The following is a 25,010-nucleotide window of genomic DNA, read 5'->3' as shown; positions in this document are numbered from 1 at the left end:
GGGGGAGTACTTGCCTCCTGGTAAGAAGACAGCCAGGAGCAGGAGCAGGGTTTCCTCAAGCTGGAGGCATGCTGATGGAGGGCATCCTGGAGTCAGGACCTTACCATCGCTGGTGAAGAGAGACAGCCCACGTCCGCATGGGGTGCTGAGGCAGGAGAGAAGCTGGGCTGTCTGGGCTTTGTGGCAAGGATGGGCCCCCAGGGCAAACGAGTATGTGGGAGGTGCTGCTCATGGTGGGTGACACTGGCTCAAGGGGGTGACTAGGACAGGAGCTGGGGCAGAGGGTGAAGCAAACCTGGAGTGGGAGAAGGCACGTGGTGAGCAAGGGGAGGAGGGCGCCAGGCCCTGGGGAAAAACACATCCTGGGTCCCCAGGAGGATAGACAATGCAAATTTTCTGTAGAAGCGAGAGAAGGGCTGTCGTCTGTGGCCTGGGCCTGGGAGGCTTACCCTGTGTGCCCCTTTACAGCCCTGCTGAAATCACTAGGCATCCCAGGCTCTTGAAAGCCCTGTTCAGATGAGGTCTTGTCCCCAAGGACCCTGTCTTCAGGAGGCCCATGCATGTCACAAAGCCTGCACTGGCTCCAGCTGGGCAGCGTGTGGATTTGGAGTTAGCAAATTCTGTTCCCTTGGAGGAAGACCGAGTTGGGGCGTTGTAGTTTTGGTGTGTGTCTGCTGATTGATGACACTACTCCAGGAGGGAGCCAGTTCCAGTCCCTGATCTCTTAAGGCTGCAGGGCCTGTGTCCATTTCTTCAGGGTGGCCCTCCGGACTACATGTGGGGACCTCTGGGGCTGCCCTGAGCAGTGAATGAAATGGAGCTCAGACTTTTCTCAGCAGGACAGGAGCTTTAGGCAGAACCTGAGGGCAACCAAGGCCCTGAGGGCCAGGTAAGGGCTTCTGAACACACACCCCACCCTGGTCTCCCAGGAAAGAGACGGTACAACTGCCAAGCCAAGATGACACATTTGCCCTTCAGTCTGGTCCTCACCGTACTGCGCCGGGTGACCATGTGTCACTTTGCTGGTTTAGTCTTGGTGGAGTTATTTACCAGGACAGGGATTGCTGGGAGGGTCCTGATCACTTCTGCGAATGCTCTCCAGCCTCCTGTACCTCCTGCCCTTGTAGGCCAGTGCCTGACAGGCTACTCCACTGTTTTTCAGCTTCCCAAACCTCAGACATCGCGTACACTGTGTCCTTTGAATCATCTTGTCAGTGATTTATTTCGTTCTCATGGGTCTAAACTGGCATTTATGGCCGGGCCATTCTTTTGGCATCCACCGGATTCCAGCAGCACCCCCTTCTAGCTTTTAGATACCAAAATTGTGCCTAGGCATTGCCAAGTGCACTGGAGGGCAGAGCAGTCACCAATTGAGAATGGTTACCTTACATGAAGCATGAGCCAGCTGGCAGACAGCGCTGGAGGAAATTGAGCACTCGAGAAGTCAGAGGGCCAGTGAGGGCCAGGTTACAGGGTCTAAGGAGGCCTTTCGGCCCCTCACAGGCACTAAGCCTCCCAGTGAACCTGTATCCCAGATATCTGGGGCCAGAGAGGCAGTGAGGCCATTTTGTCCCTGAAAAGGGGCCACTCCCTTCATAAGTTAGTGAACTATTGTTCTGATTTATGTGTCAGGCTCTTATGAGTTTGGTTCATGGGAACCAGTCTTGAAAAGGGTCATTGGAGGCAGCAGCAGCCAGGGTTGGACCCAGGAAATGGCACCAATGTCATGTCCCGGGAGGAAGCTAGTGGCCTCGTTGGGGTAATCTAGACTGTACCCCCAAATTGTGGGGAGACCAATGAACAGCAGGCAAGTCAGGAATGATGTGAGGAAGTATCAGCAAGCAAAGGGAAGGGTTCTGCAGCAAACCTGTGGAGACACAGCAGTCCGTGCAGAATGAAAGTAAGCCATGGAAAAAGCAGTTGAAAACAATATTTATCCCAAATGTAGAGGACACTTACTGAGGACTAAAGATAGAATATAAAAGTATAAGTGCAACAACTTTGGCTAGTAGGAAAGTTAAATTTTTGCACAATACAAAATATTTAACAGTAAGAACATTGATTAGGGACAATACCTGCCACCAACACAAGAGGCCATGACCACAGCTGTCGCAGGAGCATCCACAGGGTGTGAGCTGCATGATTTGACATGCATGCCATGAGGGAACGTAAGGAGTACTTGGACATGCCAGTGTTCAACTTAACCAGGAAACAGACACATGGAAGACAAAGAGGTGCGAACACCACAGACCACCAGCTGAATCGCAGTGGCCGAGGCTGCAGGGACGGACCTGTGTTCAGTGCTTCCTAAACTGTACCGGGGCACCAGGACCAGGGGAGATGGAGACAGACAGGTGGGGGCTGAGGGGCTACAGGCTAGAGATTCTTCTGTCCAGGATCCCTTGAAGGCCCCTGGAGCCATCTGCAAGGACAACTGCAGCGTCCTCCCCACTAGGCAGGGAAGTCACCACCATGGCCTGGCAGGGATCCCAGGGGGACTGTGGCAAGGACACTGCTTGCCCTTGGTGTACTGGATTTGAGGAGGAAATCAGCAGAAAGCAGATACTGAACTCCAGATGCACAAAGCTCCTGAAAGCACAGGCTGCCATGCCCAGAGCAGTCTCTCTGCCTGAGGGACAGCATGTTTGGAGCAGGACCCAGAGTCCACTCAATCTTCCTCAGGGCCCAACTCCACTTCCCTCAGCTGTTCTCCAGTGACCTTGGAGATGCCTTTGTCCTGTTATGGCTCCCCAAGAACCCTGCTTCAACACCAACTCTATCCTTGTTTCAGAGCAAATGTTGGACTTTCCCCAGAGGCTGTGGCCTTTCTCCCTGGTGCTGAGGCCACAAGACCTTATGGCCAGTCCTGCTTCCTCTGCAGCACGTCTTGGTGTCTCAGCTCACTCACACTGAAAAGGAACAATTACTTCCTGGTGCCTGAACTGGAGACTAATGTGAGAATTTGCTAGGAATAAAGCCCAAATGCCCTCCCTCCCCAGCGTGGAAGAGGACAGGGAGGGCTGTGCCACCTACAGCTGGACGTGTCCCCAGACTTCTGGTGGTGGGACAGGTGCCCCTGCTAACTTCCCCCACAGCCATGCCAAGGCTTGTGGGGACAGATGCTGGCACAGACGCTCAATAGCAGGTCCCTAAGGCAGAGATGAAACAGTGGGAGGTTCTTTGTGCTCCAAGGTCCAGCTGGAGCAGTCCTGGTCACTGCTTGTCTTGAGGAATGAGACCCAGTGGGCAAAGCCTGCTGGTCATGGCAGTCACGGAGGGCTGGCTTGGACACTGTGCCTCTGAGAAGCTTCTGGGCTTTTGCTTTAACATTTCCCTGCAATGAGAATCCTGATGCTTGGCTGAAGGGTTCTCACGTCTCCCCCAAACATTCCTCAGGAGGTTCTGAACATCCAGTTGGCTCTCAGAACTCCCCTCCAGGAGGCCACACTGAGGAGCAGATGGAGCCTACCTGCATCCCTGCTAGTGCAGCTCTGCAGAAGCCGGCTGATGGAGCTCCCCCCAGGGGCTTTAGGCCTCTCAGATAAAACTCCCCTGCACTTACCCTGCTTCACCCTCCCCAACTCCTCCCTGGGGCCAAGGTGGCCCAGCCCGATACTGGGCTGGTCCTGGGTGAGAGCCTGCTCCGGACTGGGCCTCCTGTCTTCTTCCCAGAGCAGCTTCCTTCTGTCCGTTCTTGGTCTCTGCTCTGCCTCTGAACTCAGGAGTGAAGCTGGTCCCTCTGTGCACATTTCATCAGGAGCTGCTTGCTTCAGGGGCGATCCGCTCTAACAGCCTGGACAGGAGGAGAAAGACCTGAGTCAATAAGGAAGTACGGTTACTACCTAGTTCCCTGTGGATGAAAACCAGGCTGTGAAGGCAACAAAAATGGCTTTGGGCAGCTAGAAAACTGGCATCGTCAGTAACCACAGCCGGGTGGCAACTCAGGATGGGAGTGGAGCGGGGTGCAAGCTTGGCACCCTGATGGTAACACATTCATGGGAAAGCACTTCCTATTTTTGGAAAAGAATCTAAGAAAGTCGGGAGAAAATTCAATGCACACAAAGTAAGAGTGCATGTGGGGGGCCAAAGAGGTCAGCAGTCACATCCCCAGGCACCCTTCTCCCGCCACTGTGCGCCTTTCTGCTGGAGTCTAGGGTGAGCCTGGCTTTTGCTTTACACTAGCGTTTGCCATATGTGTGGTTCTACTTGGCTCTGACTCTGATGGCGATCAGAATCATCTCGTGTGTCTCTGCACTGTCATATCTGAGGGCCACGTGGTGGTAGTGCGTCGTGGCTGTCTCCCTGCCAGGCAGTACTGTGTCCACCATGCTGCTGACAGCTTGCTTTCCGGAAAGTGGGCACATGCTGTGACTACTGGTGCCCCTGGGTTAGTGCACAGGCTCCTAGGTTGGCAGGGAGTGCCTTTCCCCTGGCCAGGAAAGTCCAGACTATCTTCCTGGTGGCCTCACCACAGCCCACATGAGCGTCCCTTTACTCACCTTGTGTGGAATGATAGCCTCTTGCGTTTCTACCATGCTGTGTGTGTCGAATTGTATCTCTCTCACTGCTCCTTAATTTGTAGTCCTTGATTACTAAAGAGACTGAGCTTCTTTTCATGCACTTATGAACCACTCATGTTTTGTCTTCTGTGAAATGCCTGTGTCTTTAGCCCAGTTTTGGTCTTTAAAAAAAAAAAACCCCGGGCGGCACCTGTGGCTCAGTGAGTAGGGCGTCAGACTCATATACTGAGGGTGGCAGGTTCAAACCCAGCCCCGGCCAAACTGCAGCAAAAAAATAGCCGGGCGTTGTGGCGGGTGCCTGTAGTCCCAGCTGCTCAGGAGGCTGAGGCAAAAGAATCACATAAGCCCAAGAGCTGGAGGTTGCTGTGAGCCGTGTGACGCCACGGCACTCTACCGAGGTCAGTAAAGTGAGACTGTCTCTACAAAAAACAAAACCCAATTTCTACAAATTCTTTATATATTCTGAACATCAGTCGCTATGGCTGCAGTACACGGGATGCACGCTGGCTGGGATGACGAAGAACCTGCAACTTCACTGTCCCAACACCGGGGACGCTCACTTCTCGCTCCCATCCCCCTCCCAGGGCTTGAGACTGCCCCCAAGTGTGACGTGGGGTCTTGGTTCCTTCCTCTGGTGTGTGGCTCTGCCTTCTTCGAGCTCTTCTCTTTCAGTTATAGAAGGGAGAGTGGTTGATTGTGGGGAACCTTCTAGGAGGCCAGACTTGGAGGAGGCCTCATCACCTCTGCTCACACTTTGCTGGCCAGAACTCAGTCCCACGGGCCCCAGAAAAGCACTGAGGTCTGGGACCTGTGGTCTTCATGTCCAGAAATTAAACAAGACGACCGCATGACAACAAGCGTGTGCTCAGCCACTGCTGGCTCTGGGAACGCAGCGCCAGCCTCCTATTGGCAATCTGTCTTTTCTCTCTTCTGATGAACAAAGCTGTGAATTCTTTTTTTTGTGTGTGTGACTTTTGTGATTAGTGTTCGGGAATATTGGTGACAACGGTAGCTTGACTGGATAATTTTTTTTTGAGACAGAGTCTATGTTGCCCTCAGTAGAGTGCTATGTCATCACAGCTCACAGCAACCTCCAACTCTTGGGCTTAAGCAATTCTCTTGCCTCAGCCTCCCAAGTAGGTGGGATAACAGGCACCCACCACAACACCCAGTTGTTTTCTGGTTGTAGTTGTCATTGTTGTTTGGCAGGCCGAGGCTGGATTTGAACCCACCAGCTCTGGTGTATGTGGCTGGCGCCCTAGCCACTAAGCTACAGGTGCCGAGTCAGAAGCCGTGAATTCTAATATGATTAAAAGATCTAGCTGAGCATGGTGGCTCATGCCTATAATCCTAGCTCTCTGGGAGGCTGAGGCAGGTAGATTGCTTGAGCTCAGAAGTTTGAGACCAGCCTGAGCAAGGGAGAGACCCCACCTCTAAAAAAAATAGCTGGGGGTTGTGGCAGGCACCTATAGTCCCAGCTACTCGGGAGGCTGAGGCAAGAGGATTGCTTAAGCCTGAGATCGCTGTGAGCTGTGACGCCATAGCACTCTACTAAGGGTGACATAATAAGACTCTGTCTCCAAAAAAAAAAAAGATCTAATATAATCTTTTCTTTTATAATTTGTACCTTTTAATATCTTGTTTAGGAATTCCTCTTCTACACTGAAACTGTACAGCTCTTTTCCTCTATTTATTTCTAAAAGTTTGAAAGTCTCTTAATCTATCTGAGACTTTTCCTCAAACAGGCTGAGCTGCGGATTCCATCTAACTTCCTTTCTGTGAGGATGACCTTGGGTTTCACTGCCGGGTATAAGCCATCCCACCTGCCCTGAGGGCCAGCCACCAGCCTCAGCCTCCTACTTTATAAAGGTCTGGTTTCTGGCAGGGCAGGTTCCCTAGGCCTTCATCTGGCTGTCCTCAATGTCTTGTTAATTTAGGATCCACAACGAAACTGGCTGGGATTTTGATTACATTTACACTGATTCTAAGCTACTTTGGGGAAGAACATCTTTTTTTTTTTTTTTTTGAGACAGAGTCTCACTATGTCACCCTTGGTAGAGTGCCCTGGAATGTCACAGCTCACGGTGACTGACCTCCAACTCTTGGGCTTAAGCGATCCTCTTGCCGCAGCCTCCCAGTAGCTGGAACAACAGGCATCAGCCACAACACCTGGCTGTTTTTGTTGTTGTTGTCATTGTTGTTTAGCAGGCCCTGGCCGGGTTCGAACCTACCAGCCCCAGTGCATGTGGCCGGTGCCCTAACCACTGAGCTATGGGCACTGAGCCAAGAATCAACATCTCAATAATTTAGAACCTTCCATCAACTATCAATGAAATGGTGCATCACCTTCATTTTCTTAGGTATGCAAAAAAATTTTCTACATAAAGGCCTTTTTTTTATGATGTTAAAATTGTGGTAATTTTATTTTTTCATTATTTTTACTATAAACCAAAAGATATAATAAATGTTTTGATAATTTCTAATCAGTAACTGTATGTAAAAGCTGAGAATATAATAACAACTTTGCTATTATTTGATCCAAAAAGTAAGAGGCAGCATGATATACATATATAATCCCTACAATCAGGGACTCCTAAGAATCTATGATTAAAAAAAAAAAAAAAAGGGGCGGCGCCTGTGGCTCAGTGAGTAGGGCGCCGGCTCCATATGCTGAGGGTGGCAGGTTCAAACCCAGCCCCGGCCAAATTGCAACAAAAAAATAGCTGGGTGTTATGATGGGTGCCTGTAGTCGCAGCTACTCGGGAGGCTGAGGCAAGAGAATCGCGTAAGCCCAGGAGTTAGAGGTTGCTGTGAGCCATGTGACCTCATGGCACTTTACCCGAGGGCGGTACAGTGAGACTGTCTCTACAAAAAAAAAAAAAGAATCTATGATACAACCAGAATTTCATTACTTACTACTTCTGTGATCCTGAACAAGTCAGTTAACCTCTTTGAGTCCTAGTTTTCTCATGCAAAACAGTAGTATCTGCTTCAAGTACTTGTATGAATTTATGTAAAGATCAAATGAGGTAGCACAGAGCAAAGTTATCAGCTGCTACTGTACTTTCATGTTTTTCTTTACATAATGTAAATGAGTGAAGTTGTCCTGTGGTCTCATGAAAATATGACATTATAATTATCCATTCCTTGAAAATTCAGATGAATATGAAGGTACAAACTACAGGTTACAATTTTTGCATTTGTGAGGTAAAGTATATATACACAAGATACACCCTTACATTGTGTCCAATAGCTGGAGAATTTTTCTTTAAAATTGTCTTGGTCTGGTATTTCCTTATAAGAGAAAAATGTTAAATTATTCCTTTATTTTATGTAATGATGACATATGATTCAGCTTTTTTCTTTTCAGATAATTTTGGGGGCGGCACCTGTGGCTCAAGGAGTAGGGCGCCAGCCCCATATACCAGAGGTGGTGGGTTCAAACCTGGCCCGGCAAAAAACTCAGGAGGTTTGAAATCTTCAATTCCACCTTCCATTTTCTGTTTAAGTGCACTGTTTACTTGCTTTGCATTCTAAAACCTGACGTTTTAGATCAACTCTCTGTCCAGTTGCCTCAGGATGGTGTTGGCTGATTTGGGACTACAGGAAACAGCAACCACATCTTCCTGGGTTAAAGACATGCCCTTAGGTGGACGGAACTTAGAACGCTGAGAACGATGGCGATGTTGTAAACTCTGATACTCTCTCCTTCTTGCTGGTTTGGACAGGCTGTTCAGTACTACCCTCTTTTTTGGCTTCTTTTTTGGGATCATAATCACTATCATTCCCATCCATTGGATGTGTTTCTTCCACATCATCATCGTCACCCTGGTTATGTCTATTGGCTAATTTACGAGCCTGGAGATCCATCAAACTTATCCTAGAGTGAGTTTTTTTCCAGGAATAGTAGTATTTTACAAGACTTGCAATTGTCTTATCTGGAAGCATTTGCTGAATCCTGTGAAAGCTCTTCCCATGAAAATTAAAGGCTTGTTCAAATAGGACTTTATCTTCCACTGTCCACTCATCCGGAAAAGGTGTGAAATTAGGAAGATCAGCAAGGGACTTCTCAATGTTATGCTTATGCCAGAACAACATGCCAAGTGCCTGTCCCACATTATAGCCATGCTTCTCCTTTGCAATTGCAATATATTCATCCAATTTGGCATCTGGGATACTGTGACATGGAGACCGTACAAGCGTCCTCCACTGTCTTTATCTGTGTACCTTGTAGCACTGGATCAAATTCAGGGACCCTAGCTGGGTATTCGGCTCTGACTCTCATCCCAACATCAGTGTGCTTGTCTTGTCTCGCTGCTGCAGCCGCTCTCAAGTTCCCAATAGTGCAGCCCGCCCTTGGTGGATGAGGCGCTGCTGCCTCCGCCACCCACAGGGCTCTTGGATGCCGTTGGCCGATAGATTCTTCCCCAGTAACTCGGGCCCTTTCTCCATCATGCCGGGCATGGTAGAAGTGTGTGTGCGGGAAGAAGGTGAGGGGAAGAGGTAGGCTCAGGGTGAAGGGGGAGACGGCTTAGAGCTGGAGAGGGAGGGAGAGGAGGAGGAGACGCTGCGGTGGCGGCCGAAGAAGAGGAGGCTGTTAATATGGAGCCGCCATAACGGCCCCGGTCCAGGCCTTGCATATTTTTATTGTTATAATAATCTTTAAAAAATTGTATTTAGAGGGTGGCACCTGTGATTCAGTGGGCAGGGCGCTGGACCCACATACTGAGGGTGGCGAGTTCAAATCCAGCCCCAGCCAAACTGCAACAAAAAAATAACCGGGCATTGTGGTGAGCACCTATAGTCCCCGCTACTCTGGAGGCTGAGGCAAGAGAATCATCTAAGCCCAAGAGCTGGAGGTTGCTGTGAGCAGTGATGTCAGAGCACTCTACCAAGGACAACAAAGTGAGACTCTGTCTCTAAAAATAAAAGCATATCAAGTTTAATTTTTTCATTGTAGCAAATTATCATAATATTTATCATTTTAACTAATTTTCAGTATACAGTGGCATTACACACAATGTTATGCACTCATCACCACTGTCTACACCCACATGCTGTTACGACAATACCCAATACGCTGGGTGACTTCTAAACAACAGAAATTTATTTCTCAGGGTTCTCACGGCTAGAAGTCTGAGAATAGGGTGCCAACAGGGTCCGGTTGCAGACGGCCATCTTCCTGTTGTGTCACATGGTAGAAGGCCAAGGGAGCTCTTGGCTTCCTCTAAGGACATGAATCTCGCTCCCGAGGGCAACACCCACAGGACCTCTTCATCTCCCAAGGGCCCCTCCTAACACCATTACTTGTGTGTCAGGATTTCAACACAAGAATTTTGGGAGGAACAAACATTCATTTCCCCTGCATCCATCACCCCCAATATAAGCTCCGTCCCCAGTGAACAACAACTCTAGTCTAGCGGTTCTCAACCTGTGGGTCGTGACCCTTTTTTAACAGCGAAAATACAATGCAGCATGAGGAAGGCTGAGAACCACTGCAGTCTAGCCCCTCGTAACCACCACTCTACTTTCTGGTATTTGCCCACTCTAGGTACCTCCTGTGAGTGGAATCATACTGTATATATCCTATATCTGGTTTATTTCTCTAAGCATCAATTGTCAATCCTGTTTTCAAGGTTTATCTATGAATCAAAATTACACTTTTTTTTTTTTTTGAGACAGGGCCTCACTTTGTTGCCCGGGCTAGATTGCAGTGATTCATAGCTCATAGCAGCCTCTAACTCCTGGGCTCAAGCCATACTCCTGCCTCAGCCTCTTAGTTAGCTAGGACTACAGGTGCCCACCACCACACCTGGCTGATTTTTTCTATTTTTTGTAGAGATGGGGTCTTGTTACGTTGCTCAGGCTGGTCTTGAACTCCTGGCCTTGAGTGATCCTCCCACCTCAGATTCCCAAAGTACTGGGACTATAGGCATGAGCCTCTGTGCCCAGCCTGAAAAATGTTATCTTTTGTTTTCCACACTGATTTTGTCGATGTCAGCCCTGTCTATTCTGGAAAAGGTATCTAGTGCCGGCAGCTGTCATGGCCATTGCTCTGCACACAGGTACAGATACTTGGACTCGTTAAGAACACTAACCCCTGACTGGAGCTGACACCTGTTAAACAATCAGTAGGAGCCACTCTGAGCTCAGGACTTCACATATTGCGTCTCTAGCCTCTTGGCACCCCTATGAGGCTAAGCAATGTCAGTGTTTCCATTTCATATTTGAGGAAATTGAGGCAAAGGTCCCACAGCTCCAGAGTAAGCCCACAACTTGTGACTCCAGACCTGTGCTCTGTACCACCTACCCACTTTCCACAAACCAAAGACATCAGTTAAAATACATTTTTATCTCTCCCAGTGAAAAGGCAAGGATTAAGGACCCACCACTGGAGAAGCAGAGGTGGACCTGCATCTGTGCATGCCGCAGGCGTCTAAGTGAGCACATCTGGGCAAGGTCTTTGGCAATTTGTCATTCTGCATCTGGGGGTCCATCCTACAGTCTTAAATGGAGAAAAGATCTTTATCACACCATTATTTATAGTCACCTCAACCAGAAAGAGCCTATGTACCTGTATAAAGACAGTTACATCGACTCTGGCTGTTCTATTCCATGGATCTCCATAAAAGTAATGCTTTTAAAAGTCATTAAAAGTAATGCTTCCCATTCATTCTAACTGGGAAAAATTATCATAACATTATAACAAGTTAAAATTAAACTAAATGCAGATGCTGCCAGGGCATCAGAGTGTGTGTCCTGGGCTGTCCGTAGCTGCCACCCTGCCAGGTACATGGAGACAGCAGAGGATGCTGCTGTGAACAGTCCCCACCCACTGTCCATAGCTGTCACCCTTCCAGGCACCTGGACATAGCAGAGGATGCTGCTGTGAACAGTCCCCACCCACTGTCCATAGCTGTCACCCTTTCAGGCACCTGGACATAGCAGAGGATGCTGCTGTGAACAGTCCCCACCCAAGTTTCCTTCCACCTCCCAATCCAGGCTTCTTGACTCCCTAGGCCAGCTCCTCTCTGCAGTATGTGACTCTGAAGGTCTCTCAGACGCTCAGAAAGCTCGCAAGGATAGGTAACGAACCCTCACACACCCTCCTCCTAGAACAGAGATTTGCAAATAAGCCAAATCTGGCCCATTGCCTATTTTTGTGAACAAAGTTTTACTGGCACATAGCCATGCCTGCTGCTCATGTACTGTCTGCAACTGCTGCTGCCCTACACAGTGGTTGAGCGGTGGCACAGATCAACAGCTGCAAAGCCAAGAACAGTTACTATCTGGCCCTTTATATAAAAACGCCAGCCAACTCCTGCCCCAGACTCATGAATGACTGACACGTAGCCAATCTGCTTTGTCACTTTCTCAGTACCCATCGGCATACTTTATTTTTTTGTTGAACATTTCAGAGTAAGTTGTAGACATCATAATCTGTGCCTGGTAACCTTAGCATGCATCTTAGCAAGGCCTTTGCCTAAGAGGGCCGTCATCCATGAAGAGCTGATGCTGAGCTGCCACCCAGGCCACAGGTCCAGCTGCCACCCAGGCCACAGTCCAGGTTCCAGGTCCCCCAAAGCCTTTTCAGCAGCTCTTCCATTCCAGGATTGCATGTGACCTGTGTCTTCTAGGCAGATGACACCTGCTTTTGCATAATTTCACCTTATCAGTTCTCTCTTTCTGGGATCACAAGGCTTCCTCTCCTGAAGACAGCTATCTAAGGAGTCCAGCCCAGGCAGGGCAGCTCCAGGGAACAATGGCACAAGGAGATTCCAGAGAGATCTGGGACATGAACATTCTGGCCTAGGGAGGAATAGTGCTGCCCAGGTCCACCTGCAGCATCCAGGAACAGTCCAGATGAACTAGGGCTGCCCTCCACCTCGTTTTCCTTACCCCCATGCAGAAAGCAGTGAGCTGACTGTAGCCCCAGGGAGCCAGACTGGGAAGAATGGTCTTCTGTGCCCTGGCAGTGCGGGACCCAGTCATGGCATGGGCAGGCACACAATAGTACGGGACATGTCCCCTTCCCCCAGCTACCAGGAGGGAGGACTTGATGGTGCTGCCTCCAGTGGTGACCATGGTGCAGGATAGTGAGGAGGCTGCAGGCCCAAGGGCTTCCCTCTGATGGAAGCTGAGAATCACCTGTGCACCTGGACACGGGTGACCCCTGCAGTGTGGTCATCTGCACAGAACACCCGGGACATGTCTAGTGAAGGCCAACACAACCTCGGTCCCAACACTGCAGGGCCAGCAGGTGACCACAACTACATAAACAAAGCATGTGTTCTGAGGACCTTCCTTCTGGACCAGCCTGCTGAGGTTCACGGCCAGCCCAGGGCATGAGTGCTGCTCCTGACCTTGGACATCCCTCTAGGGGCCTGTGATGATGGCCTAGGGCAGGACCTGACTGGGTGCATGTGGCTGGGCTCTGAGACTTGTGGTGTAGGAAGCTGACTGAGCCAGAGACTAAACTATGGCAAGTTTTCATTTAGTTTGGGACTTACGTCAATTTTATTTTCTAGTTCTAGCTGTTTTATTATTATTTTTTTTGGTGGTGGGGGGAGAACTGGTGCTCACCACCTGTCAGTGCACCCCCTTGGGAAATGAGAGAGAGAAGCTGGGGCTAAGGCCCCACACAGTGCCCAGGTTCCGTGAGCCACAAGGTGGATTCCTTGGGCTACACTGGCCAGTGTGAGCAGTCAGAAGAAGACAGATGCTTGGTGTGTATTTAGGAAAGTTCTTTCTTTCTTTATGTTTTGGAGACAGAGTTTCATTTTGTGGCCCTCGGTAGAGTGCCGTGGCGTTACAGCTCACAGCAACCTCCAGCTCTTGGGCTTAGGCGATTATCTTGCCTCAGTCTCCAGAGTAGCTGGGACTACAGGCATCCACCACAATGCCTGGATATTTTTGTTGTTGTTATTGTTTGGCTGAGGCCGGGTTTGAAGCCGCCACCCTCGGTACATGGGGCCGGCACCCTACTCACTGAGCCACAGGTGCCGCCCTAGGAAAGTTCTTTAAATAAATCTGTGAGAACAGGGATTGAAAACGTTCTTGGAAGTGGAAGGGGAGTGGCAATTTCATATGCTGTCCGGGGCCAGCTGGGCCCACGCAGAGGCCTTAGCGTGTTACAGCTTTTAGAAAGACCCTACCAGTGCATGGTGCCCCATGATTGCATTAATGTACACAGCTACGATTTAATAAAAAAAAAAAAGGAAGACCCTGATAGTTTCCCACCAGATCACAAGTATTCTCTATCATTTGGGGTGGCCCCCTCCCTTAGATGATTTCTTTTTTTTTTTTTTTGTAGAGACAAGAGTCTCACTTTATGGCCCTCGGTAGAGTGTCGTGGCCTCACACAGCTCACAGCAACCTCCAACTCCTGGGCTTAAGCTATTCTCTTGCCTCAGCCTCCCGAGTAGCTGGGACTACAGGCGCCCGCCACAACGCCCGGCTATTTTTTGGTTGCAGTTTGGCCGGGGCCGGGTTTGAACCCGTCACCCTTGGTATATGGAGCCGGCGCCTTACCGACTGAGCCACAGGCACTGTCCCCTTGGATGATTTCTGTGACTGCTTGAGGAACAAGCCCATCTGTGGCTCCAACTTGAGACCCTTCTCTCAGAATCCTCAAAGACTACAGCTATTACTAGCTTTCTGTATCCAGCTGAAAACATAGGTGCCAACTTTTCCCAGTAAAAAGCCATTATTTACTTCCTGGCTGAGAAAGTCAAATAATGTCACTGCCCTCTTATAAACCACAGGTCCACTGGACAAAAGGCGCCCCACACAGACCACTCTTAGCTGGACACCAAGGGAGGAGCCTTGTAGAAGAGGGAGATACAGGGGAAGCCAACTTACCTGAGTGCAGGGCTGTCATGGGGCTGGGGTCACCACTCATATCTGAAGGTGTGACACAGATTGGATGGAGGCTGCTTGTCAACACGGGGGGGTCCTACTACATGGCTGCGAGGAAGTTACCCATAGTGGTGGGTTCAAGGCCTGAGGAGCCCAGGTCCCCGGGTGGTCTCTCCAGGTGAGTCAAGCCATCCCTCTGGCATGACTGCTGGGCCAGGACATATGGTGTGGCCCAGTTCTGGCAGCTGGTGCTCCCGCCAGAAGACAAACCACAGGATGGTCACTGAAACCAGGTGAGCAGAGATCAGTGGGGTCTGGCACAGCCCAGTGGGCACCTGGGTCACCAGAGCTCACTGCAGTGCACTTCTGTCTACCGTGGGGACCCAGAGGGCAGAGGGCCCACAGGCTGGAGCCTTGAAAGGGTCCAAGCAGAGTGGACACCACAAGCAGAGGTGGTGGCAGGAGAAGCTGGTCCCTGGCACCGGGGCCTCTCCCGCTGGGTGGGCTTGTGCAGCATCATGGCAGTTGTTATGCTCACCTGTCTCTGCTGCTGGTCCCAAGGGCATTGCAAAGCCCGGCAGAGTGGCCTGTAGCTGCATGGGGCCTTGAGGAGCTTCCACAGGATCTTGCTGTCTTGACCTAAAGGGGTCATCTGGAGGAGAAAGGCCTCTGGCCTGCCTGGGTGTTCCCATATCCCATGGGGTTGATTTTCCTGGGCACAACAGGGACCAGCAGCCTGAGGCATGTGACTCCAGGCCTGGACTGGACATGGAAGGAAAGAGGAGGAGGGAGTCCCCCCGCAGGCCTGCCAAGGAGGAGTGAGCAGCAGCTTCCCTGTGCTCAGGGCTTCTTCCGCGGGTGGCGCTTCCGATGGCGAATCAGACAGGAACTGTAGGCAAAGGCTTTCCCGCACTCCTTACATTCATAAGGCTTCTCTCCAGTGTGTGTCTTCTGGTGCTTCAGGAGATTGGAGCCGCAGTTGAAGGCCTTCCCGCACTCCCCACATTTGAAGGGCTTCTCTCCCGTGTGAATCCTCTGATGTTTGGTGACGTCCGAACTGTGCCGGAAGGTCTTCCCACATTGATCACACTTAAAGGGCTTTTCTCCGGTGTGTACTCGCTGATGGCGGATGTGATCTGTCTTGTGCTTAAAAATTCGCCCACATTCACTACATTCATAAGGTTTCTTCCTCTGAAAAGGAATGAACACAGGAACTCCTTCAAAGTCATCTTTGAAGGAAGCATCGAAGGCGTCAAAGATGTGCTCTTCGTCCTCAGGACTCAAGCCTGGCTCCTTACTGTGCTTTTTGGCCAGGGTGGATCTCTTGTTTGGCTTTTTTCCCCCAGCTGCTTTTTCTTCTTTAGGAGCATCTTTCTGCATGTCTGCTTCCTCCCCTAGCAGCTGTGTTTTCTTTTTTCTGCCTGCAGGCTTTTCCATCTTTCTCTCTGTTCCTTGGAAGCCGTGTGACTAAGGGTCTGCAGCCTGAGCTGCTAGAACTTTGGGACTATTGGCACCCCTCTCTGTGGTGCCGCCTCCTTGGGAATGTTCCATGTTCCCAGTGTGTGACTGACACTTCACACCAGGAAGGAAAGGGCTGCCTGTCCTCTTGCTGCTGCAGAGAAGACCACAAATATGAGCTCTCACACATGTGTAAGGGAACTGGATGGCAAGTGCTAGAAAGGGGACATGGGGGCGGCCCCTACCTTCCCACATGCTCCCCAGTGAGCATCCCAAACTGAACTCTTGACCTCCCAGAGCCCCACCTAACTCACTCTTCTGCTGCCCAAGGAATCCTTACTCTTCTGCCATGGGACAGGCCTGCCCACCCTGTGGCCACATCAGGATCTGACAGGCACATGTACCAATGTCTGCTCCATGGCTGTCCCTGCTCTATGTCCCCAAAAATCTGCCTGTTCTTGTCTCACTCCTCCTCCACTATCCTGTGCTTGGGGACAGTCATGTGCTTTGGAGCTACAGGCTGCAGGGGCCTCATGCCCATGGGGAGACCTTGTATTCTGGAGGCTGGACTCCTAGCTGGCCCACAGCAGCCACCTCAGCCCCGTGGTGGCCTTGCTGAGATGCACGGGCACTGTGTGCCTCTCTCTTGGCAACCCCCTTGCCATCCCTGCCTTCTTTGGGTTCCTTGAACACACCTAATCCTCCCTGCCTCTGTGCTGGGCTCACTCCAACCCCTCACCCTCCAGAGCTCTGCTCGGATGGCCCCTTCTCAGAGATGCCTCTGACTAGTGACATGCCCCCCATGCTGCCCCCTTTTCCTGGCACTTCACAGGGCTTCAGCCTTCCTCGTTATGTTTTAACTAGCGTGGGTAGTTCCTGTTCACTGTGCTCCACAACAGCTCCTGGTACACAGAAGCGCCTCATTAAACGTCTGCCGAATGAGTGAAAATTGAAACAACGCTGTCACTTACAGCACACAGCCCAATTAGAGCACTTATGTGGAATCAGTGTGCTCAGTCCTTGTCCTCCCCACCATCTGCTCAGGTCACATGGGAATGGGCAGCAGCACCTCCCTTCTCTGCAGCCCAGGGCTGTTCTCACCTGGACTTAGGGTCAAAGCCCCTCGTGGCCATCAGCCAGGACCTGCTTACACTACCTGGACATTATTCTGCACAAATTGTCTCTCATAAGTTCTGAGGGCAGGGGAAGATCTCATATTTCCCGTCCATCATCCCATCTAACAGCATTTCTATCTCACCACAAATTCAGGTAAGAATCAGCCAATCCCAGTGACTGGGCAGGCCCGGGGGTCTATAAATGTATCTCTCTGCACCACAGTTTCTTTTCCGTATCATTTCTGAGTTTCTGGCCTGTCTCTTTCACTTGGTGCTAACTAATGAAATTCCACTGTAATGCATTGAAAAACATCAGGCTCTTTTACCTGACAATGATAGAAATTGCTACAAGATTAGGAGTTCCCTTGAAACTCCAGGGAAAGCAGGTCGTGGTGTGACCCCACACAACACCTTGAAGGCGGTGTTCTCAGCAGACAAGCCCCATGTCATGGGATGGCTGCTCTTGAGCCTTTTTTTTTTTTTTGGCCAGGGCTGGGTTTGAACCCACCACCTCCGGCATATGGGACTGGCGCCCTACTCCTTGAGCCACAGGCGCCGCCCTGGGATGGCTGCTCTTACCCACTAGGGGTTCACAATCTTGATAGCCATTCTTACCCAAAAATGTGGTGTTCTCAGTAATAATATTCCAAATTCTTTGTATTAGTTCTTGGTCAACCAGGCAGCTTGGGATTGAGCTTTAGTAGGAAATGGAGCTGAGACACAAGTCATATGCTCACAGGCTTCACTGCATTAGTACTTCCAATCCTCTCCAACTGAGGGGGGATGCCTGGCCTTCCTCGTCTTCTTTCCCATGCACCTTCTTTCCCAGGTAATACATAAAATGCCCTTATACCAGCTACTTGGGAGGCTGAGGCAAGAGAATCGCCTAAGCCCAAGAGTTTGAGGTAGCTGTGAGCTGCAATGCCATGGCACTCTACCAAGGGTGACATAATGAGATTCTCCCTAAAAAAAAAAAAAAAAAAAAAAAAAAAAAAGTCATATCTCAACAAGGAGTTTGAGAGTCTAGTCTTTTTTGAATAAGTGTGTTTAGATAGACTGGTTTTAGTGTCAGGCCAACATCACTTTCTGAGGTGTTCTATCTGGAGGTAGCTTCTGGGAGAAGGTAGTTCTCAGGTTCCAGTTGGAGCCAGAACTGAAGATAACAGAAAGGCTGAAGGGAAGATGCAGGAATCAGGTGGCGGCTCTGCTGGGAAGGGCAGGGGCTACCCTGGTGACTGGGGGCAGAGAATCACAACCCCAGTCAACCAGGCTGCGGACTGAGGCATGGGGTCTAGCTTTAGTGGGAAAGAGAGGTAAAAACCAAGAACCAGTATAAAAGGGCAACAAACCTCATGCTTCCGGCAGTGGGGGCTGAACTACAGGAGCCCACTGCTGGGCCACTGGGCTCTAGATGGAGTCCACCTGATGGAAGGGAGTGGCCTGTGAACCCTGGGAACCAGACACTGCTGGCTCCAGGCCTGTGGGGGTCCGCTGTGCGCCACAGCACTGAGTTTCTTCCACCGGGACACCTGTCACTCCACATGTGAAGTAACACTGATGTGCCAGTTTACTCAGGCAGGGATTCCTGAGGGCAAGAAGCATGTCTTTCTCTTCTCCAAATCCCTGTCAAAGACTGTGCTCAGAAACCATTCTTTTCTTGTTTGTTTTTAGCAGGCCCGGGCAGGATTCGAACTCATCAGCCCCAGTGCATGTGGCCGGCACCCACCCTCAGAAACCATTCTTGGTAACAGTCTTGTCTGCTCAACTCAAGCTGGCAGGTGCTTAAAGGCGGAGACTGGAATTCTCACTTCTCTGCTTACTGTGCACGCTGAGAAGTAAAATACATGTTAAAAACAGTGGACCCCGCAGACGTGAGTGCTACAGCTACACAGCCAACTCAACCCGCGCCTGCACGGGCAGATGACAGCCCTGACCCAAAGGCTCTGGGCCTGCTGTATAACCCTATAGGAGCTCCTCTACCTCTCCGGGTCTCCATCAGCTGGGAGGTCCCCAGGAAACCTCATCTACCCTATCGCCTCCCGCCTCCAGGAACCCAGGTGTCAAGGCAGACTGCGTTATTAGTGGGCTTGTGATTCAAGGCCAAACAGCCCTTTGGGTCCACAGCCCACCAGGTAGTTGCGATGCAAGCCTTTCAAACCCAGCGGGGAGAGAGCCCCGAGGGCCTCCCGCGCTCCTGGAAGAGCCGCGCACCCCCTCCCGCCTGGAGCGCGGAGGGCAGCGGGCGAGAGAACGCGAACAACCCTCAGCCGGGCGGGTTCTAACGCCGTGCGCCCGGACCCGACGCGGCGGCAGGAGCCCCAAGTACCTGGCTGGAGACGGCCGGAGGGTGGGCGGGGCAGGCGAGCCCTAGCTGGGAACCGCGGCTGGAGACCGCGCCGCCTCCCCGATCCCTGGCCGCTCCAGTCCTACTGGCGCCGACCCCGCCGGGTCAGCCCAGCCGCAGGAAGCGCCCGCCCACAGACCCGCCCCTTCCGGTGTCACTCTAGCAGCCGAGGCTCGGCCTCTCGGTGATGATGCGCGGGTCAGAGCCCCCACCTGGCACCGTCCCGGATAAGACCCACCAGGCCTCCGCCTCGACCCCGCCCCTGCCCCATTCAACCCAGACCCCAGCCTCCTCCTTCGGCCTGTGCCTCGGCCCCCAGGCTGGCCACTGCCCCGGCCTCCTCATCCTTCCAACCCCGGCCCAGGTTCCGGCCTCGTTCCTGCCCTCGTCCCGGCCTTAGCCCCACTCCCGCCCTCAGCCCCGCCCCTTCGACAGGCCCCGCCCACTCTCGGCACAATCCCGTTGGGGGGCCCCGCCTCAGCCCCGCCTTCGGCTCCCAGACCGAGCTTTCCTCATCCTTCCACCCTTGGCCCAGGTCCCGGCCTTGTTCAACCCAGACCCCATCCTCCTCCTTCGGCCCGCGCCTCGGCCCCTAGGCTGGCCCACTGTCCTCATCCTTCCAACCCCGGCCCAGGTCCCCGCCTCAGCCCCCGAACCCTGTCCCCCGGCCCCGCCCCACCTACAGGCCCCGCCCACTCTCGGCACAGTCCCGTTAGGAGGCCCCGCCTTCGGCTCCCAGACCAAGCTTTCCTCATCCTTCCACCCCTGGCCAAGGTCCTGGCCTCGTGCAACCCAGACCCCAGCCTCCTCCTTCGGCCCGCGCCTCGGTCCCTAGGCTGGCCCAAAGCCCGGGCCTCCTCATCCTTCCACCCCTGGCCCAGGTCCCGGCCTCGTTCCCGCCCTCGTCCCCGCCTCAGCTCCCGAACCCTGCCCCCCGGCCCAGCCCCACTCCCGCCCTCAGTCCCGCCCCGCCCAAGGCCCCGCCTCAGCTTCAGATCCGGGCCTCCCGCCCCGGCCCCGCCTCCTCGCCCCGCTTACGTCCTGCCAAGCCCGGCTTGCGTCCCCGCGCTCACCGCAGCTCTGGCGTCCCGTGCCGCTCCACGTCCCTTCCCCGCCGAGTCCCTCCCCGGCCCCCAGTCTCTCGACCCCGCTCATACCCTGCGCAGCCCGGCCTGCGTCCCCGCGCCTACCGCAGCCCCCGCTTCCCGTCCCTCTCCAAGTCCCTTCCGTGCCGCGTCCTTCCCCGTCCCCGCCCCGTCCCCTCTCGGCCTCGCCGGTCGCCGGCCCGTCCAGGCCTTCGGCCCAGGCCCGCCCCCCACTCCCCAGCCCCATTTCAGTCCCTTCCACCGCCCTCTGGGCGAACCCGGCGGCTCGGTGATCTCTGGCGGTGGCGGCCACGGAGGGAGGCGACTTGCCCCAGTGGACGTTACCCGCCGTGCGTTCCCGTCTGCGCTGCTCTCCTTCAGAGACACCCCGCTCCCCGAGTCGCCTGACCACCTGTGTGCGTTGGTTTCCGGGTTTCCACATACTCAGCGGCTTAAAACTACACCCATCTGCGTTCCTGAGGGCCAGAAGGCCCGGCTTAGTTGGGGCCCCTGCTCAGTGGATGAGGCTGCCTGCAGGTGCCAGCCAAGCTGCGTCCTCACCGTGGGGGGCTGGCTGCGGGGCCAGCCAGGCTGGAGCTGCTGCCAGCGCCCAGAGGCTGCCTCTGTAGGGCGGCGGGAGAGTCTCTCTGGCCCAGCTCAGAGGGAGACTTAGGTAACATCCCCTAATCACAGGGGTGACAACCCATCCCCTGTGCCTTGTTCTGCACAGAATCCTGTCAGAACTGCCACCTGCGTCCAGGGAAGGGCGGGCATAGCACTGACCATGTGCACTCCTAAGGGAGTGCGCATCGTCCACAGCTTGTGCCTCTGCCCCGGACGCCAGGTCCGCCCTCTGTTTGTTTGTTTTTTTGAGACAGTCTCACTATATCGCTGTGGATAGAGTGCCCTGGTGTCACGGCTCACAGCAACCTCCAACTCTTGGGCTTAAGGGATTCTCTTGCGTTAGCCGCCCTAGTAGCTGGGACTACAGGCGCCCGCCGCAATGGCAAGCTATTTTTTGTTGTCATTGTTGTTCTAGCCGGCCCTGGCTGGGTTGGAACCCACCAGCCTTGGTATATGTGGCTGGCGCCGTAATCACTGTGCTATGCCCTCCTTTTTTCATAGTAATTTCTATTTTCTGTACAATTTCCTTATTCCTATGTTTATTATTTATTATACAGGGTGTCCCCAAAGTCTCCATACATAGGGAAAATGGGAAATTGTAGCTAAATGTGTTTATTTACAAAATATTAATTAAAGTTTTTTACAAGACATTTAAAAAATATTCTCTAGGGCGGCGCCTGTGGCTCAAGGAGTAGGGCGCTGGTCCCATATGCCAGAGGTGGCGGGTTCAAACCCAGCCCCGGCCAAAAAACCACAAAAAAAAAAAAAAATATTCTCTAAGTGTTAGCCACTTCTTTGTAAGAGTTTTTAATTTTTAGTCAGCTCTGTGAGAGTGGTCACCCGTGCATACTCTGCTGGCTGCCAACCCTTCCTGTTGCCTGGTGTGTGGCAGTGCTCGTGCCTTCTAGAGTGAGTACCAGATGATGACCTTTAGCACTGCCTGCCCCCGCACCTGCCTGTCCCCAGCCCTCTCCCTGTAGGCCCTCTGCTCCCTCCATCTCAGCCAATCCAGTTCAGTTGGGTCCTATTTCCTTTCTGTCACTGTGTCTCTCCAGTTCTGTTGCTTTCACTTCCTGGTATTTTACCCTTTGTTCGCTCTTGTGTAGCCTCTTGGTATGTCACAGCTGGCACCTGTCTCCTGCCTTTACTGGTCCCACCCCCTGCAATGCCCCCTCCCCTGTAAATCCCCATATAGCAGCTGGAGGAAGTGACCTAAAGAGCAAATAACCACCACCCCCCACATCACAGCTGCCGCTGGGTCCCCCAACATGGACGGTGAGGCCTGAGCCCCCCCCACCCCCTCACCACTTTCCCCTTCCATGAGACACTGGCCACGTGTGTGTGTTTCCACAGGAGCTGCTGGCTCCATGCTCTTCTCTTTATCCTCATCCTCCCTTGACCTGGAGGCCCCCTGATGCCCTCACTCAAGTGGTCCTCATCCGTCCTCTGAGACGGGGCTCAGCTCAAGTGCCCTGGGTGCGTTCTGCTATGGAGGTGGGTGCTCTGTGTCTTACATGCAGCCCAGCACCTAAGTGAGGGAGGCTTACTCGTCTTTGCAGTACCTGGGCTCAGCACGCAGCTGCCCAATCAATATTTTTTGAGCAGCTGATAACTGATGGGCTGGGACAGAGGGAATGAGACAAAATATTGGAGAGAAAGATGTCTTTCCTGTGTCTGACCAAAGACAAGTCTTTGCCTTCTGAGTGAACCGAGTGGGTTTCTCCAGCCCTGCTGGTGGTGTGGTGGCCGGGCTGAGCTGGGCCACAGATGCCAGCAGCATAGAGGCACCATCTGTTGAGAGGCTCTTCTGACTTGGAAGCTTCCATTGCCACTGAGACCTGCCCCCTCCAGCCATTCTGAATGTGTGAAGAAGCACCAGGGAGGAGACCCTTTTCCTGCAATACTTCCCCTGGGGCAGCCTCGCAGGGGAGGAGGGGGGATCCCTAGGCTCTACTAACCCTCAGTCTATCCTTTTCCCTCAGACAGTCCTGTTTTGTGCCCCTGACCGTGTGCCTGGAGTGCTGGACGTACCCAGATTGTTGGCTTCCTTTGTGTGCAGTGCGCTGCCTCCCTGCAGCTGCCTGGCCACCTCTGTGGGCCTCCCTGTGTTCCAATGTGGGGGTCCTGTTGGTAATGGGTGGGGGCTCCAGTCTCTTCTGAAGGGTTCAGCCATGAGGGAGGAGGATTCTAGGATGGAGAGGAGTGCTTTCCTCTCTTAGAGGGAGAGGGAAGAGAACCGTCTTCCTGGATGGTGGCTGCCTGGCTTGTCAGGTGAAAGTTTTTTTTTCCCTTTGCCTTCCTAGATGGTGGCTGCCTGGCTTGTTCAGGTACATGGGGCAGGCAGTTCTGGGGCCCCTCAGCACCAGCAGTGCTGAAGGTCATCCTTCCTAGATGGTGGCTGCCTGGCTTGTCAGGTGGAAGGTTTTTTTTTTTTCACTTTGCCTTGTTGCCTGGAAAACAATCATGAGATTTTTCTTCTCTCCCTTTTCCTTCTGAGTTTCTTGTTGAAGTTACATTGTTTTCATTTTGCCATAACACACGTGCAGAACATCGTCTCATCCTCACTCTCTTTTCATGATAGGTCTACAGTTCAGTGCACACAGTCAGCTGCTTCAGTCCTTTGGGTGAAGTTCCTTTGTCAGCTGTGGTTGGATGAAGCTCATCTAGGTGATTACTCTGGATGGGCTCATAGGTGGAGGATCCCAGAGCTCTGAATTGTTTTGGGCGGCTTCTGTGTCTCAGTGAATAGGGCGCTGGCCCCATATACCGAGGGTGGCAGATTCAAAAATAGCCCCGGCCCCCCCAACAGATTTATGCTGTTGCCATTACCCCGGCCATTCAGAATCCCTCAAACATACTTTTTAATAAACAATGATAATAGCTGATGTGCACTGAATGTTTGCTAAGTGTTTGTTGAGTATTATCTGGATTATCTAATCCTCATAACCACCAAGAGACAGGGCACCCACATTCCACAGCTGAGTACTTTGAGGAAGAGAAAAGTCGAATAATGTGCCTGGGGCCAGAGAGCTGGAGAGGGGCAGAGCCAGGACCAGAGCTTGCAGACTGTGGCTGTGTCCCCAACCACTGTGGCACTGACCTGTCCCGTTCCATTGGTTTCTGCAAACCTTTGTGGTCTCAGTCTGGGGCTGATGCCAGGAGTCTCCTTCCTCAGGAATTTCGTGCTTTGGGGACACTACCTACTTCACCAGCGAGTTCTCAGCATCTAAAACAAGGAGCAGGAGGCAGAGAGGAAGTCCCCACAAGACCTGTTACAGGGCAGGGGCTGGGCCTGGGGCAGGAGCCCCCCTGCTGGGGGACAAGCATGAGTGACACTGAGCAGGGTGGTCCCCAAATACAAGTCTCCCGGATGAGCATGGCCCCCAGCAGGGCAGTGATTCTTCGCCTGATCCTGAGAGGTGGTCTTTTTCTCCAATTTTGAGGGCCTGAGTGCAGACAGGCTGAACGGCTTGCCCAGGACCACAAATCCAGCAAGCGACACAATCACAATGGTGGCTTAGAGGTCTCAACCCTGGCTACCGGGGCTCCCTTTCTCCTCTCAGGGGTCCCTCATGTCACACCTACAAAGACCAGCGTGCCCCAACAGCTATCTTCAGCTGCAGGACAGAGGCCTTACCCCAGGCCACCAGGCATCAGAAGCTTCCAGCACCAGACTCAGGAATAGTGCTCTCTGGGAGGGCCCAGGTGCCTACATGTGACCAGGCTGAGGGGTAGGCACTAGGAGGTCACCAGGGCCTTACTTCCAGACCACCACCCAGAGGCTGGTCCACAGTCTGGGACCCCCCCCACTGCACTGTTACTTCTCCAGCCTGGGCAGTGGGGAACAAGTGACCCTGTCTGGCTACCATGAGTGCTGGGGAGGGCCCCTCAGAGCTGCCCCTGCTCAAGCTCTCTGGCAGACACCTGCTGACTCAGTTTAGTGTTTAACTCTGCTGACCGCCCCACCCCCAGCCTTGCATTTCCATCATTGGGCCTCTGGCAAGGG

General features: G+C 52.7%; 1 protein-coding gene and 1 pseudogene across 9 annotated transcripts; both read right to left on the bottom strand.

Moving 5' to 3' along the window:
• Positions 1-23: 23 nt before the first annotated feature.
• ZFP41 (ZFP41 zinc finger protein) lies at positions 24-19,668 on the bottom strand. Of its 9 annotated transcripts, XR_008373879.1 has the most exons (5): positions 18,301-19,245; positions 17,567-17,914; positions 14,382-15,990; positions 3,563-3,793; positions 24-295 (listed from the first exon to the last, which is right to left on the bottom strand). XR_008373879.1 is itself a non-coding variant. In XM_053559203.1 (4 exons), exon 4 carries the CDS (start codon positions 15,813-15,815, stop codon positions 15,219-15,221), a length of 597 nt encoding a protein of 198 aa, XP_053415178.1. In that variant the 5' UTR covers positions 15,816-15,990; positions 17,567-17,914; positions 18,301-18,779; positions 19,278-19,668; the 3' UTR covers positions 11,733-15,218. The 9 variants fall into 9 exon arrangements, 4 of the variants coding, with proteins under 4 accessions (XP_053415178.1, XP_053415176.1, XP_053415177.1 ...); XR_008373876.1 differs by lacking the exon at positions 24-295 and having other exon boundaries at positions 3,512-3,793; XR_008373877.1 differs by lacking the exons at positions 24-295; positions 3,563-3,793 and adding an exon at positions 11,733-12,708.
• Positions 8,069-8,984, bottom strand: LOC128563751 (REST corepressor 3-like; annotated as a pseudogene).
• Positions 19,669-25,010: the final 5,342 nt, after the last annotated feature.

This window comes from Nycticebus coucang, chromosome 13, assembly GCF_027406575.1.
Source record: "Nycticebus coucang isolate mNycCou1 chromosome 13, mNycCou1.pri, whole genome shotgun sequence".
In the NCBI taxonomy this organism is placed as follows: Eukaryota; Metazoa; Chordata; class Mammalia; order Primates; family Lorisidae; genus Nycticebus; species Nycticebus coucang.
This window is presented reverse-complemented; position numbering and strand designations above follow the sequence as displayed.